The 13663-nt window shown below is 45.6% G+C and overlaps 1 protein-coding gene across 1 annotated transcript; it reads right to left on the reverse strand.

Annotated features, from left to right (window-relative positions):
- Positions 1–2961: 2961 nt before the first annotated feature.
- On the reverse strand, positions 2962–4762 carry LOC135826108 (uncharacterized). Its single transcript, XM_065338746.1, has one exon. It carries the CDS (start codon positions 4709–4711, stop codon positions 3515–3517), a length of 1197 nt encoding a protein of 398 aa, XP_065194818.1. The 5' UTR covers positions 4712–4762; the 3' UTR covers positions 2962–3514.
- Between the last annotated feature and the right edge of the window lie 8901 nt (positions 4763–13663).

Here is a 13663-nt window from a genome sequence, read left to right on the forward strand (position 1 = left end):
TCGTGATAAATCTAATATTGACTTCGTACTTGGTCAGTATAGGAAATAAAAACCTCGTAAAAGACCTCGGCTTCGCTTCAGTCTTTTACTCGGCTTTTATTTCCTGACCTCGTACTCAGTCAATATTAGATACGTAAGCACTCGTATGGCGCAGACGTGAAACACTTACCTACTATGTGTTAACCATCGCATCAGTAAGCTAAGCTGTACCATTGCTATTACCGCAGTTATCATCAGTGAAGCAAGGAAAGCGATTGTTGTAATGGTTCGTCAGGAGGAAAGCTGGGGCATGCAATGATTCATTGAAGAATACACCAGATTTGTGCGCCCATCCTATCAGGGGGACGCGATTGGCAATGCTGCCAGACATCATAAAAAAATGTTCTAGTACAGACAACAGTCCCAGTGCCGTGTACGTCATTCACATACTAGTATACAATACTGCGTTGCACCACTCCCTGCTATACACAGTGTTTCGTGGAACCCTACCTCATCCGTTGATCTGGAGCAGGCTGAAGAAGATTGTGTCTGAAGAGCATCACTTATAATAGTGCTTTCCAGGCTAGACCATCACCACGGCTACAAACTACTTACAGAGACGCTCCGTTCCCAGCTCGACAAACACCTCATGAACACCAGATGGCAGGGTGAGTAGGTTTGGCCCCGGCGCAGCCTACTCAAGCTCTACTGGTGAGGGGGGAATTCTCCGAAGCGCTGTGTATGGAGTGGAATGTGTGTCTGGGTACTCGGGAGCACCGGATAGCAGTCGCGTGTCAGTCAAGTTTACCAATGCGTGTCTGTTCCACGTAGAAGCAACCAACTGCATTTTGCTAATACATGTACCTCTAAAGCTGCTGCACCTACATGTACATGTAGGGTCCGGCGGATTCTGCGGATTCTGCCGGCAGAAAAATTGGCAGAATTCGGTACTTTTTCTGGTATGTTTCATGCATATTTGGTATGTGGCTAAAGAAATGGAGCAGAATTCGAGGAATTGTCCGCCGTAAGGTTTGTATGGTTCTGCCAATTTCACTGCTTTTCGAGCAGAATCTGCCACCTTTTCGAGCAGAATCCGCCGATCCCTACCTACATGTCCATGTCATAATTATTGCTGTCGCCCAAGTACTTACATGTACATGTACATGTAGTTGACGTGCGACCATTTTTTGGAGGTAACATCATTGTGTATAGCTAATAGATATCCGTGTCTGTGCGAACGCTGTAATCTGTGCTGCGCTGCAGAATCCGGCTTCATGTACACTAATAAAAGATAATCTTTGAGGATCTCCCAAAGGCCATAACATCTCGGAAGGATCTCCAATATGAGACAAGAAGAGAGATGCTTTCAAGTGTTTAATATCAAACAACAGCTGCCTCGCATCCTATAGATTGCCTCAGGTTATTAGAGCGCACTCGAGCCCGTCCAAGTCGCTCTAACGTTTCTTACCGCCTTCGCTGTGAGTACTTATCAGAGCAGCCAATGTCCCGAGTTCTGGTTCCAATTTTCCTGCATAGATCTAATACATGTACTGCTTTTTAAATATCACCTGCTACATGTTCTTCGTTCTACAGATTCAATAATACCGTATTTCCACAAATAGTAGGCCGGTCTACTATTTTGTTCAACCTCGTCCTAACCCGGCCTTATAATCGAGGACAGTCTTGTATTCGAGGACGGTCTTTTATTCTTTCAACCCAGTTTGACCCCGGTCTTCTATTTCTCGCCACACAGTTTTACCCCCGTTCTTCCATTTTCTTCTACACAGTTTGAGCACGGTCTTCTATTTTTTTCCACAGTTTGAGCACGGTCTTCTATTTTTAACACAAGAACAAAAACTCATTTAGTAGGCCCGGTCTTCTAATCGGAGACGGTCTTTTATTTTTTCAATCGCCCCCTGCCCCGACCTTGTACATGTACATGTATACGAGGAAGGCGTTGCATACGAGGACGGCCTTTTATTTGCGGAAATACGGTACGTACTTCACGTTTTCTTCTTTAAAGAATTTTTCTGCATTTTGCTGGCTTTCTCTAGTTTTTCAATCTTGCCAGTCACGCTTTGAATTACAATAACTCAATCAAATAGTAAATCAACGCTTCCACATACAGTAAACCTTGTGCTAACCGGACGCCCTTGGTGCTTGGTCCATGGGGGAACATTGGATCCACAGCACTTTGGTGCAAGACAATTTGTCCGGCTAATAGAGGATTCCGTTTGGTACATGGTCCGGTAAACACAGGTTTAACAGTAGTTGAGTATTCGTATGCTAATTCGATCAAACCAATAAATCACACTGTTTAATTCTGGTTACTTTTCGCTTTCCAAAGGCTGGATCTCCGACTGCACCCTTTGAAAAAACGTCGTGATGCCTGAACATCAGGGTGTTGGCAGTCAGCTTCAAGCTAATGATTTACACAGGATACGAATGTACAATGTGTAGTCCACAAGGGTACACTGTAGGTTCCGGCGGATTATGCTCGCGAAATCATGGAATTATGCTTTCATGGATTCTCGCATTATGCTCGCGAAATCCTCATATTATGCTTTGGCACGCAGGGATACATACTCACTTTGTTGTACTTATGGAGCCTCAAAGTTCGGAAAATTGTGCCTTTTCGTACTTGTAAGTGGCCATTAGTACAACAAAATACATGAATATCCCCATACCAAGATGACCACGCATGCTAGAAATCAACATGGAAAGAGAAAACATAACTCCTTCTATTCATTAGTTGATTTCTTTTGTAAAAAGATTTTTTCATTGCTAAATTAGTTTGAGTTACCTTTGAAAATTATCATGTTCAACTGTCTTCGTAATCGTCATACTCGTCCAACCGATGTCACCCTCACCCTGCGAAAAATCAGCTCACCTCTCCCGTAGCTCCACCTCTCCTTCCACCATGACCGAACATCACCTATACCTCATTTTTATTATTAGAACAATAACCATAGCTTGCACAGTCGATGGTCTCGATCCAGCGCGCTTCTCTGCACACCTTTTCGGAGAAGTTGTGAAGTAGTTTGTGAAAATGAAGAAAGTTGCGATTTCTTGCAAAACAACGGAAAGTTGCGAAAAAGTGGCCAGCATCTTTGGAAAAGGGCTACTCCGAACCCTTTACCATGCGGACCACCAGCACTGATCAGGTGCATTGTACACAATTGTGTAGCTTACATACTGGAATTGTGGTACAACCATGTAGTTATGCTCCTACCTCCGAAAGGATGCCTCATTATGCTCCAAATGTTCAACCTCCAAATTATGCCAATAATTATGCCGGCATAATTCGCCGGTGCCCAGTACACTGCCGTGTCTAAAACTGCACAATGCAAATGATGGGCATTGCTAACCTTTCAGAGGCGGCATCTATAACAGAATTGGTTTTAGAGAGCGTAGAGATAGGCACAATCTGTGCACATGTACTTCGTTTGAGAATAGTTCATAAGATTGTACTCTGGTGTAATTAATGTCCAGTACAACTGGGAAGGAAATAATGGTACGAAATTTGGGTAATGGACTATGCAAGAGGGATCTGGAGACATTTTGTTTCATCTGCATAACTAGCGTTGAATGACGGTGGCAAAACACTCCTTGCAGCTAATGCGAATGGTGTCTTACTGGCGCCTATGGCAGAGTACTGTGAAGCGCTGGCCATGCCATGTGTTTGCAACGCACTGTTGTACAGGTGAATGGCGTAAACGGAGCCCGGACTGAAACTGGAGTCCTTCGCGTCGCGCCTGAACAGTAATGTCAGGTCGTTCACGTACCAACTGTAGGGGAAAAAGCCCGATTTGTGGGGCAGAACAGTCACGGCCGGATACCGTTTGGCATTCCCCAGTAGCGAGGTGACGGCGAGCACACTATGCTTTGCCCAAGAACCATCATAGTCCTTGCACATTCGCTGACTGTACGCACACATGAAGCAGGAATTCTTGCGCGCCACGATCAGCCCATTCCCTATCGTGCCGTCTATTTGCCGGGAGAACACTGCTTCGGCCGTCAACAGGGGATCGAATGGCTTGGTCAGGATTGCATCAACATCCATGTAAACCCCTCCATACTGCCACAGAGCTGCTGTGCGCATGAAATCAGACAGATGGGCGAGAAACTGAACAGTGGCTCCGTTCAGCGCTGTGGGCAAGGAACTACGTTGGACCTCATTCAGCTGCACAAGAGGATGACTTTGAATACGCCTTGCCCAGCATGTACTGAGTTTGCCTATGTGGTGCAGAAACACTACCCGAGGATGAAGGAATTTTATTGCGGACGTAATCGAAAGCCATTGCGTAAATCCCATCTTGTCACCAATCTGTATGACGTGAGCTATACGTGGTACTGGACCGGATCCGGAAACGCAGGATTTCGCACACTGGTTTATCCAAGACGTCTGCTTGGTGCATTCGAACGCATTCAGGCCACTGAGCAATGTCGCCGTCTGGTTTGTAGGTGAGGCTGCTGTGGAGGGCGATTTCTTTTGAGCAACACTGGATCCAGACCTGGACGAAGAGGTCTTCAAGGTCATATTTGCGCCCTCGTTCAGTCCCGTATCATTCCTTCCTCGGTGGTATTGTGAACGCATGATCAGCCGAGACACCACTTGCAAAGGATTGCTGGAAAGTTCTGCAACTAGTTCCGGTGTAAACGATATCACCAAAAAGCAGCAGGTCACAGTTACCAAAGAGCAGCATAGAGCTCGCTGAAGTCTCGCACCCATCTTAGCTCGGCTATCCGTTTATAATGTTACCAAATCTAAGTATGTTAACTAGGGATGAAGTTAGCGAATATCTACAGTATCGCACAACCTGGAGATTGCCAAAGCGACACAGCTCCAACGAATGTCTTCAAATATACAACGGGTTTCGGACAACAGCGAGCTATTCAGGGCAGATACCCCGGTGTACCGGACCAGCAGTCGTATACGCAGTGCCATGCATTGATACGGTGATACAGTGCATGCAGCAGTACTGCTATAGGGACACTTAGTGTCATCTCTTAGTTGTGTTGTTCCTCCAACTAGATCCTAGGGTAAAGCAACTGTGTTGATTTGTGCCATAAAGCTATGCTGTGTTCTCATCAGAATTTCCAACCCGAGTCGAGTTCAAACCGGGTCGACAGCTTGTGTAATGGAACATAGGTGGCTGCTCACGTATAGAGGACCCGAGTCGATTTCTCTATTTCATATTCAGATTTCCATAGGGCGGTCCCCATAGACGCGAGGTCTTCTTTCAACCCGGGTCATGCGCAGTGCAGCATATACATGTACATGTACATGCTTACGTCAATCTGTGTTCACGGTTGTTTGAAACTCTGCTCTGTGTCGCATACATGTGTACTGCCCCCCCCCCCCTCCTCCTGAAAATTGTTACAACAGTATAATCATTGGACCTCGGGGGAAAGTACTAAGCAGTGATTTTATCCGCGAAACTCACTTTACCATGCAGGAGAGTACCAACCCCTCCCCTGCCTCCACCTCCTTTGTGGCTAAACCTGTGGAGCTATGGATCTGTATCAATGACATGTGATCGCGTGAGTCTAGTTTGCTCGCTGCACCAGCTAGTCCGTGGCGGATAATGCCGGCAGAACATTGACAGAATTTGTTACTTTTTCTGGCATGTTCCAGGCATATTAAAGTCTGTGGATAAAGAAATGGAGCAGAAACCAAGGAACTGTTTGTGATAAGGTTTGTGCACACGACACAGAGCACCACGCATCGTTCATAGTGACTAATACTTTCATGCCCATAGCCATAGGCAATCACCAGACAACAAATGGTTTGTATGCTTCTGGCAATTGCTTTTCGAGCATATGCGCCAAGGCTAGCACCAGCGCACACCCCAGTGTTCGCACTTCTTGGATTGCCACAGATCACGACGGCCGCTACCACCCAATACACTGCGCAGGCAGATGCAGCGTCTAACGGTGAGGTCGAGCGTATTAGTCTCACAACCACTGGCATAACTTGTGTAAAGAAACCCCATTAGCCACATTCATGTGCCCCTTGTGCCTGGACACAAATCGCTAGTTGACTGTGGGTAGCAGCAAGGCTGGAACACCGCTCTCAGTGTCACCTTTGACACCCAGCTGTCTTTCTCAACTCACTTCCACTCCATTGCAACCAAAGTTGCTCAGCGGCTCCACTTCCGTGCCAAGGTTGCCCCCGTATAGACGCCAGAGGTCGCACAACTGTGTACAAGGGTTTCTTCCGCCCTCCGATGGAGTATTGCTCCTTGGTGTGGATAGGCTCCAGTACCTCCCGCCTGGATAAGATGCAGGACAGGGCGCTAAAGATCATTGGCCCGGGAGTTTGGCTTGCCAGCCTGGAGCACCGCAGAATGGCTGCATCCCTGTCGCTCCTCTTCAAGCTAACGTATCTTCCCCCGACGAATCCCCTTTTAAGGCCATTCTACCAGCCCCAGCCGACCCACCCCCTCCGTGCAGACCATCGACTAGGCTGGCTACTAAGATTGCTCATCAACACCATAACCAGCTAAAATACACACTCCCAGCACGCACCCGAAGCAGCCTCTGCATTGGGTTCCCCGATTGCGCCATTCCAACGTGGAACAGCCTGCCTGGACATGTCTTGCGATCTGCACCGCACCCACAACAGCTGCAGTCCTTCAAGGAAAGATGCCATAAGTACCTGCTGCGCCTTGACTGGCAGAGAGCAACTGACGCTCTTTGACTTCCTTAGCTTAATTTAAGTTCTGATTGACCTCAATTTCCCTATCCAACATACATGTATCCTTTATCTTTATCCTTCTGCAGTGGATGTGTGGGTGCTGCACTTCCGTATACATGTCTTGCTCTCGTCTTGTTTTTCTTTTCTCTCTCTCTCTCTTATGTCTCCCATGTCCTTCTCTATTTTTCTTCGCGCTCTTTGTCTGTGCAGATGCCGAGACCACCAAGGTCGGCTGAGCAGCAGCAGGGCCCCGCCACCACTTTCCGCATTCATTCAGGAACATGGTGGACTTAGTAAAAAAGAAAAAGAAAAAAAAAGCAGGACTGGAAGCACAGGAAGTGCATGTACATGTGCGTGTATTTCTATTTGTACTCGGACGGAGAGCCAAGGATAAATTTAAGAAAATACATGTACCAAGGAAATTTGGGTTACGCTATTGACGTGTTACAACTAACTGCCAATCAGCTCTAGCACGTCTTGGATGCGCACTCCAGCAGCCTTCCAACTTGGAAGGTTGTAAATTATAGGAATAAAAAGGAAGGGAAGGTGCGCGCAACCAAGACAAGCACAAGCTGATCAGTACAGCTGTGAAGGACTTTGGCGGATGTAAGTGCATGTCGATGACAATACTGGCAAGACCAGCATGCACATCCGCCAACGTTCTTGACAGCTAAGGCTCTAAGTTTGCGATTGTCTTTGTTGCGCGCAACTTCCGCTCCTATGTTATTCCTATTACTCAGAGCCTTCCAAATTGGAACTGGCTGTTGGAGTGCGCTTCCAAGACGTGCTAGAGCGGATTGGCAATTTGTTGAAGGACGCCAGTTACCGTTGGTCTGTGTCGTGCAATGTTATAGCATGAGCTGATCGTCAAGTAACTGATGGTGTTAGTGGACATTATTTATAGCGCAACTTGTAGTTTCTTGGTCCTTTTCTTTCCAATAATTTTTTATTTGTATTTGTATTAATTTACATCGATATCAAACGGGTATGTGGCCCTAGGGTGTGCGGATAATGCTCGAAAAGGTGGCAGATTCTGCTCGAAAAGCAGTGAAATTGGCAGAACCATACAAACCTTATGGCAGGCAATTCCATTTCTTTATCCACATACCAAACGTGCATGAAACTTACCAGAAAAAGTACCGAATTCTGCCAATTTTTCTGCCGGCATTATCCGCATATGCCTAATGGCCACCCAATGTTATGATCCGATGTGCAACACAGGCGACATTTTCACAGGCCACGATTGTACTAAGATAGGAATAAAGAGAACAAATTCTGCCGTCATCACTATACAACTAAGAAGTCATGAATGCGTGGAAAACCTTCAGTTCAATTTTTTTGGAACACTTTATTGACTTCGTTGTTGTGTTGCGATGGCGGCAGAATTTGTTCTCTTTATCGGTATTTTTCATCATTCATGTCTTCACGTCGACTGCTTCTAAGTACAGTCAACTTCGCATATAACCACCCTCGGCGGGGCATCAGAAAAGTGTCCTTATTCGCGAAGTGTCGTTATACCCTAAGTCTCATTATATGTATTACAGTTGGATAGGACTTTGCTCTGGGCATGGAAATTCTGTCGTTATTCGCGAATTGTCGTTATATTCGCTGCCGTTATTAGCGAAGTTGACTGTATTGTAAATTATTTTTACAGTAATCTCGCGCATTTAAGGACATGTTCTTATTTTCGAATAAGACCACTCTCGCTTGTAAGAACATTCACTACTAAGTGAACGAAATCACCGTAACTACACGAGGTTAATCATGGTTCCATTTAAAAAAAAAGTAAAATATCGTGTCCGTTCCCGAAGGGAACTCACGACGGCCGCTAACACCCAGTAAACCCTAGCGGCAGATGCAGCGCCTAACGGTGGGGGTGAGTGGGTAAGCCTCACAACCACTGGCACATGTGCCAAGAACGACCCCATTAGCTGCATCCATGTACCCCTTGTGCCTGGCCACAAGTTCCCAGTTGACTGTGGGTAGCAGCACGGCTGGAAAAAACCGCTCCCAGGCAGGACTTGAACCAGGTACCTCTCGTATCTCAATCATGGTCTTTGACCAACCCACTGTGCCTGCCTGCATGGTTCCATTGTACTGGCATTAGCCAGTAATATGCGTACTTGCACATGTACATGTCGATGCGATGTTTGTCTCTCGCGTGTAATACCATGGTCTTATATTCGAACAAAATGCAATTGTGAAAGGACCGAAAACAGCGACTTTTAGATTATAAGACCATGGTCGTATATGCGCGAGATTACGGTGCATACTTTAGAACCGAGATACTCTTGGAGTCAGGTGGAGATCCTGAATGGTGTTCTGCGAGGGATAACCTTTTGTCACAACATTCCAATGATATAGAATGTGACATTTGATTTTTTTGCCGAAAACTCGGCCTCTAGCCGAGTCTGACGCGAACCGTGAATGTTTTTGTTGCTATTTTTTTGTCTCCACGTGGATTATTTGCAATTGTACTACGAGGTGATTTGGCTTTTTTTTTAAATATTTGGCATTTTTTAACAAAATTAATGTGTAAAATTTGCTTTTCTTCTGGCTGCTTCTCTGCTGCGGATGGCTGTAAAGAAACATGGGTGGTGGCAAATGAGAGCCAGATTATCGTAGATCAACATTGACCAGGAAATTTGGTGCATATAATTTAATTCCCCCTGCCACGTCGATATAAATAGTGGTAGGTAGGGTCCAGCGGAGAATGCCGGCATTATATTCGGCATTATGGGACTATCCGAGCATCAGAGCATTGTGCAGCATTAGAAAGGAACAACACGAGCATTATGTGAGGTTTGAGCGGCATAACGAGTTTCTTTGTGGGTAATGTCGGGAAATATCAGGTTTTTGGCAACAATCGGCTAAAGCCATGAGGTGCAGCGCCATGTGCTTTAACGGTACATGATTTTGTAATTTGTAGACACGTAACACCTTTAGCACTAATGCTACATTTACCTGACTACTTACATGTGATGCCATTGCTACATACCGGTTAAGTCTTTATGTAGCAATGTATACATGTATGTAGTCGGGTAAATGTACAGGCGATGTAGCATGCCCAAATTGCAACTGAGGCTGTTACACAAAATCCGTAACGATGATTTACAAGGAGTTCTTTTTTAGAAATCATGGAAAGCCATGGAGGAGACAAGACGTCCGCGAAGTGAATATCAAAATAGACGAAGAGGAGTCTTCCTACTATGCCATAGGCTCTGGCCATAGCATCTCTAGCGATACTGAAGTAAACACTGATCCTTTGATAAATTTGGACCTGGATGAAGGAGCGGCTATAAACAGAAAGAGCTTGTTCCAAATAACTGCCTTTGCCGAGTCCAGCTCAGCAGGCTCGAAAAGAACTAGGATTTCTCATGGACGCAGTACCAAGTCGATTTGAGTGCTCAGGAGCGCGTGTTTTACTTTCCTGGTGAAGCACGTACAGTTCGTCGTGAACGATTATAATACAAGTCCTACTGTCAAATGCTATTAGAAAATATTGTGGCCAACCATTTGTCTCCACGCAACCTCAGAAGAAGAAGACAGCGCAAGCAGAGGATGTAGAGCGGCAAAGTAACTTCTGACCAAGTGTCACGGATTTCCGCAAACGGGAGGGATCTCGATCTGAGTTCGTCTCTCAGGAGCTGGCCTCACGTGAGCTGTTTCAGATGAAGATATCTTCTCACAGAGTGGAAGTAGTGACAGCTTGTCTGCAGGCAGGAATACCACTTCCCATGATAAGCTTCCAGCATCCAAATGATCACCAGCAATAATGGTTTCACCTCTCCCTGCATGGACAAGCAAGGGAAAAGATTTGATACACCCACTATTCAGCCACAGCCTTGCATCAAAGTTGCAATGGAGAGCTGCCAATGGAGACGCGATCATGTCTTATACTGCTAAGAAGTGGTGGAGCTCGTGTGAGATATTGTAGCAGCTTCAGAGGCAAATCGGCTAAATGCATCCTTTCCTAGAAGTTTGACAATGTGCAGCTTTTCTTCCATTTTTGTTCCAAACCAAGAGCATTATAGCTAGCCTTGCTGAAGCATTATAATCAGCATTACAAGGTAGTTTTTGGATCATTATGATTAGCATTATACGAACATTTTCGGAGCATTATCCGCTGGACCCTAGTGGCGGGTGCTTTGCTGTTTTCTGTAAAATGTGTAAAATAAGCCCTTGAAAGGACGAGGAGAGCAATGAATTGCTTCCTCAGGGCCTTTGGACGACGTCAGGCCGTCTTGCCATCACTAAAGACAATAATGAAGAACAGTAGGTCACGGAATACACTCTGTGAGAACGAACACGTGGCTGCGATGCTATGGTACCTATCAAATTCCACCGTATGACACAGCCACTAGTTACAAATTCAAAAACACGGCTTTTGCAGCATAAAATGCAGTTGATAGATTAATTTTAATCCACTATAGCAATCCATGAAGTGATATCTATCAACTTCAGATCATTGATGACCGAATATCCCAGTTTGTGATGCCATTTTACAAATCTGTTAACAAATGACACACCAAGTATTTGAATCCTGAGAATACTAAGAAAGTAGGGCATGATTCAAGACACTTTCCAAGGTGGGATCATTCCCAATTTTTATGACACAATGGGCATGAAAGATAGCACTTCCACTTGCAACAATTCATTTGCACTTAGCTTGCCTAGAAGTGGCTGAAAAAATGTCATTTTACAACCATGTTCAAAAAAGCCAAATCACCTCGTACTCCCTGATTACGAAGTTTCTCTTTGATCTTGAACCTACAGTGGAGGGGGGGGGGGGGGGGGATCCACTACATAGCCTTCTAATTGCCTGGGATGAGAGGTATACATGACATTATAGAACTCTTCTATGGGTTTCAATCCACGATCACAGAACATTGTACATACATGTATGCCGGTACATGCAGATGGCCCGAAAGTACAAACTCTGGATGCCAAGTTTACCGTGCTCCACAGGGTCGAACTGAACCCGGATTGAAAACTGTCAATTAAATTAAATTTTTGATTTCTAGACACTACCTAGGCGGAACGCGTTTCCGAACGTCAGTGCAGCGCTCAGACACCGATACGGTTATCCATGTGTGGTGTATGTGAACACCGCTAGTGTTTATGAGCTGTAAAAAGGTCACGGGCCGCCTTGACATTAAGTTTCTTGTTTGCCCATCCAAAAGCCCAGGTGCGTGCATCGCGTGTTTTCATTGGGATTTAAATGTCGGTTTGTCAGACGACCGCTCTTCTTGACCCGTCAATACCCAGGACCGTAGATCACTTGCACTTCCGCGACGCCTGGGGGATCTAGGGCTACCACGTGCACCATTAGGCGCTCCTCAACAAAATTGATGTGGTTTGTTGTATTGTAAAATTTTGTATTCATGGATCTTCCACAGGCCTTAGGCTAAATCGAGGGAATCTCCGCCAACAGCTTATGAAGAACAAGTATGTATCAGGCGTATGTAGAGAGGTCCCAAGGGCAACACATACATGTAGGGCAGCAAGATGTGAGCGAAACATACAGTAATTGCGCGTACATGTATGTGCACTGAATGATCGCTCATCAAGGAAAACGTGTTCGAGGAGATAGTTGAGTCTTCGGAGGTTGTCCGTTGTTGCGAATCAGGGCAAGCAGACATTTTTTCATAGGCAGACCGTCGGAATTGGGAAATGATTGGTCTACACTACTCGGACGCAAGAATACTGTAAATATACAAATTTTCGGCAGCTATTTAATTTCGGCTATATTCGGCACCGACCCAAAACGCCTAAATTAAAACGCCGATGAAATTTTTCACAGCATCTGTCGCAATACCATGTCCTCTACCCCACGCCGAAAATAAATCGCCGCCGAAATGTCAAAAATCGTGAAGTGCCGAAATTTTGCAACGCCGAAATTTTGTATATTTACAGTAGCAGGAACCTTAGACAATGATATCCACACCCACACAGCAGCAGGGCTTGGAAAAACGATGTTATGATCCACGTAAAAGTGTCCCAGGCAAGACCATGATTATAATTATTCAGTATGTTCAGTTGTTCACACATCATTGCACACTAAAGTAAAATGAGAGTCATGACGTTACGCGCAAGTCATCACTTGAAACAGGTCACGGGCTTTCCTGACTCTCTGGTCTTGCACGGCGCACTGCAAACAGCTTTCGCCTGTTCAGTCCCGTTCAAGGCGGCTCATCCGGATCTCTACAGGATTTTTAATTTGTCCCTAGGGCGTGCGCATTGAGGTCTAGCATTTAAACGAGGACCTTACGGCAGCTACATGTGGCTACAGTCTGGTTTCTGGACATCTCGTGGAGAAGGAATGCGTGCCCAGCGAGGTACAGCACCCGGCCCAATTTCGCACTGCTGCTGTTCCACACAGCATGAACCTTTGAGGTCAGACAGATCACTATCGCCATATTTTCATTATAATTATGCCTGTCTGATGCCTAGTGATGATGCCCGGCCTACCTGTCTCTCTCCCTGTTTCTCTGACAACTTGCTTGATAATTCGAGCGCGTGTTTTCAGGCGTACAACCCTGTTGTAGAGGTCTCAGCCCGCATTTGTTAGACTTTATAAGTGTAACTCTTTCTCTCTTTTTTTCTCTCTCTCTTGTTTTGGTGCACGAACACATCTCTTGCGTTGATTGCTTTCTTGCTTAAACTCCTGTCGCGCCTTTGTTCTCGTACTCCCCTCTATGTACTAGTGCTGTGCAAACCCTCATTTTAGTCTGTCTCATTTTGCCCCGAGATGATGCATAGTGGTTGTGACGCTCATCATTCGCTCCGTTGTCACTGGACAGCTCTGTCCGTTTGGTTTTAGCGAATTCAAAATTAATAAAGAAAAAACAACAACAACAACAACAACAACAACAACAACAACAACAACATCACCCTCAGGAATAGTCCGCTTACCGTAGCACAAAAACACAAACACCTCGGAATAATCTTTCAGCATGACCTCCGTTGGACGGAGCATGTTGA

The sequence above is a fragment of the Sycon ciliatum genome, chromosome 10 (assembly GCF_964019385.1).
Source record: "Sycon ciliatum chromosome 10, ocSycCili1.1, whole genome shotgun sequence".
Classification (NCBI taxonomy): domain Eukaryota; kingdom Metazoa; phylum Porifera; class Calcarea; order Leucosolenida; family Sycettidae; genus Sycon; species Sycon ciliatum.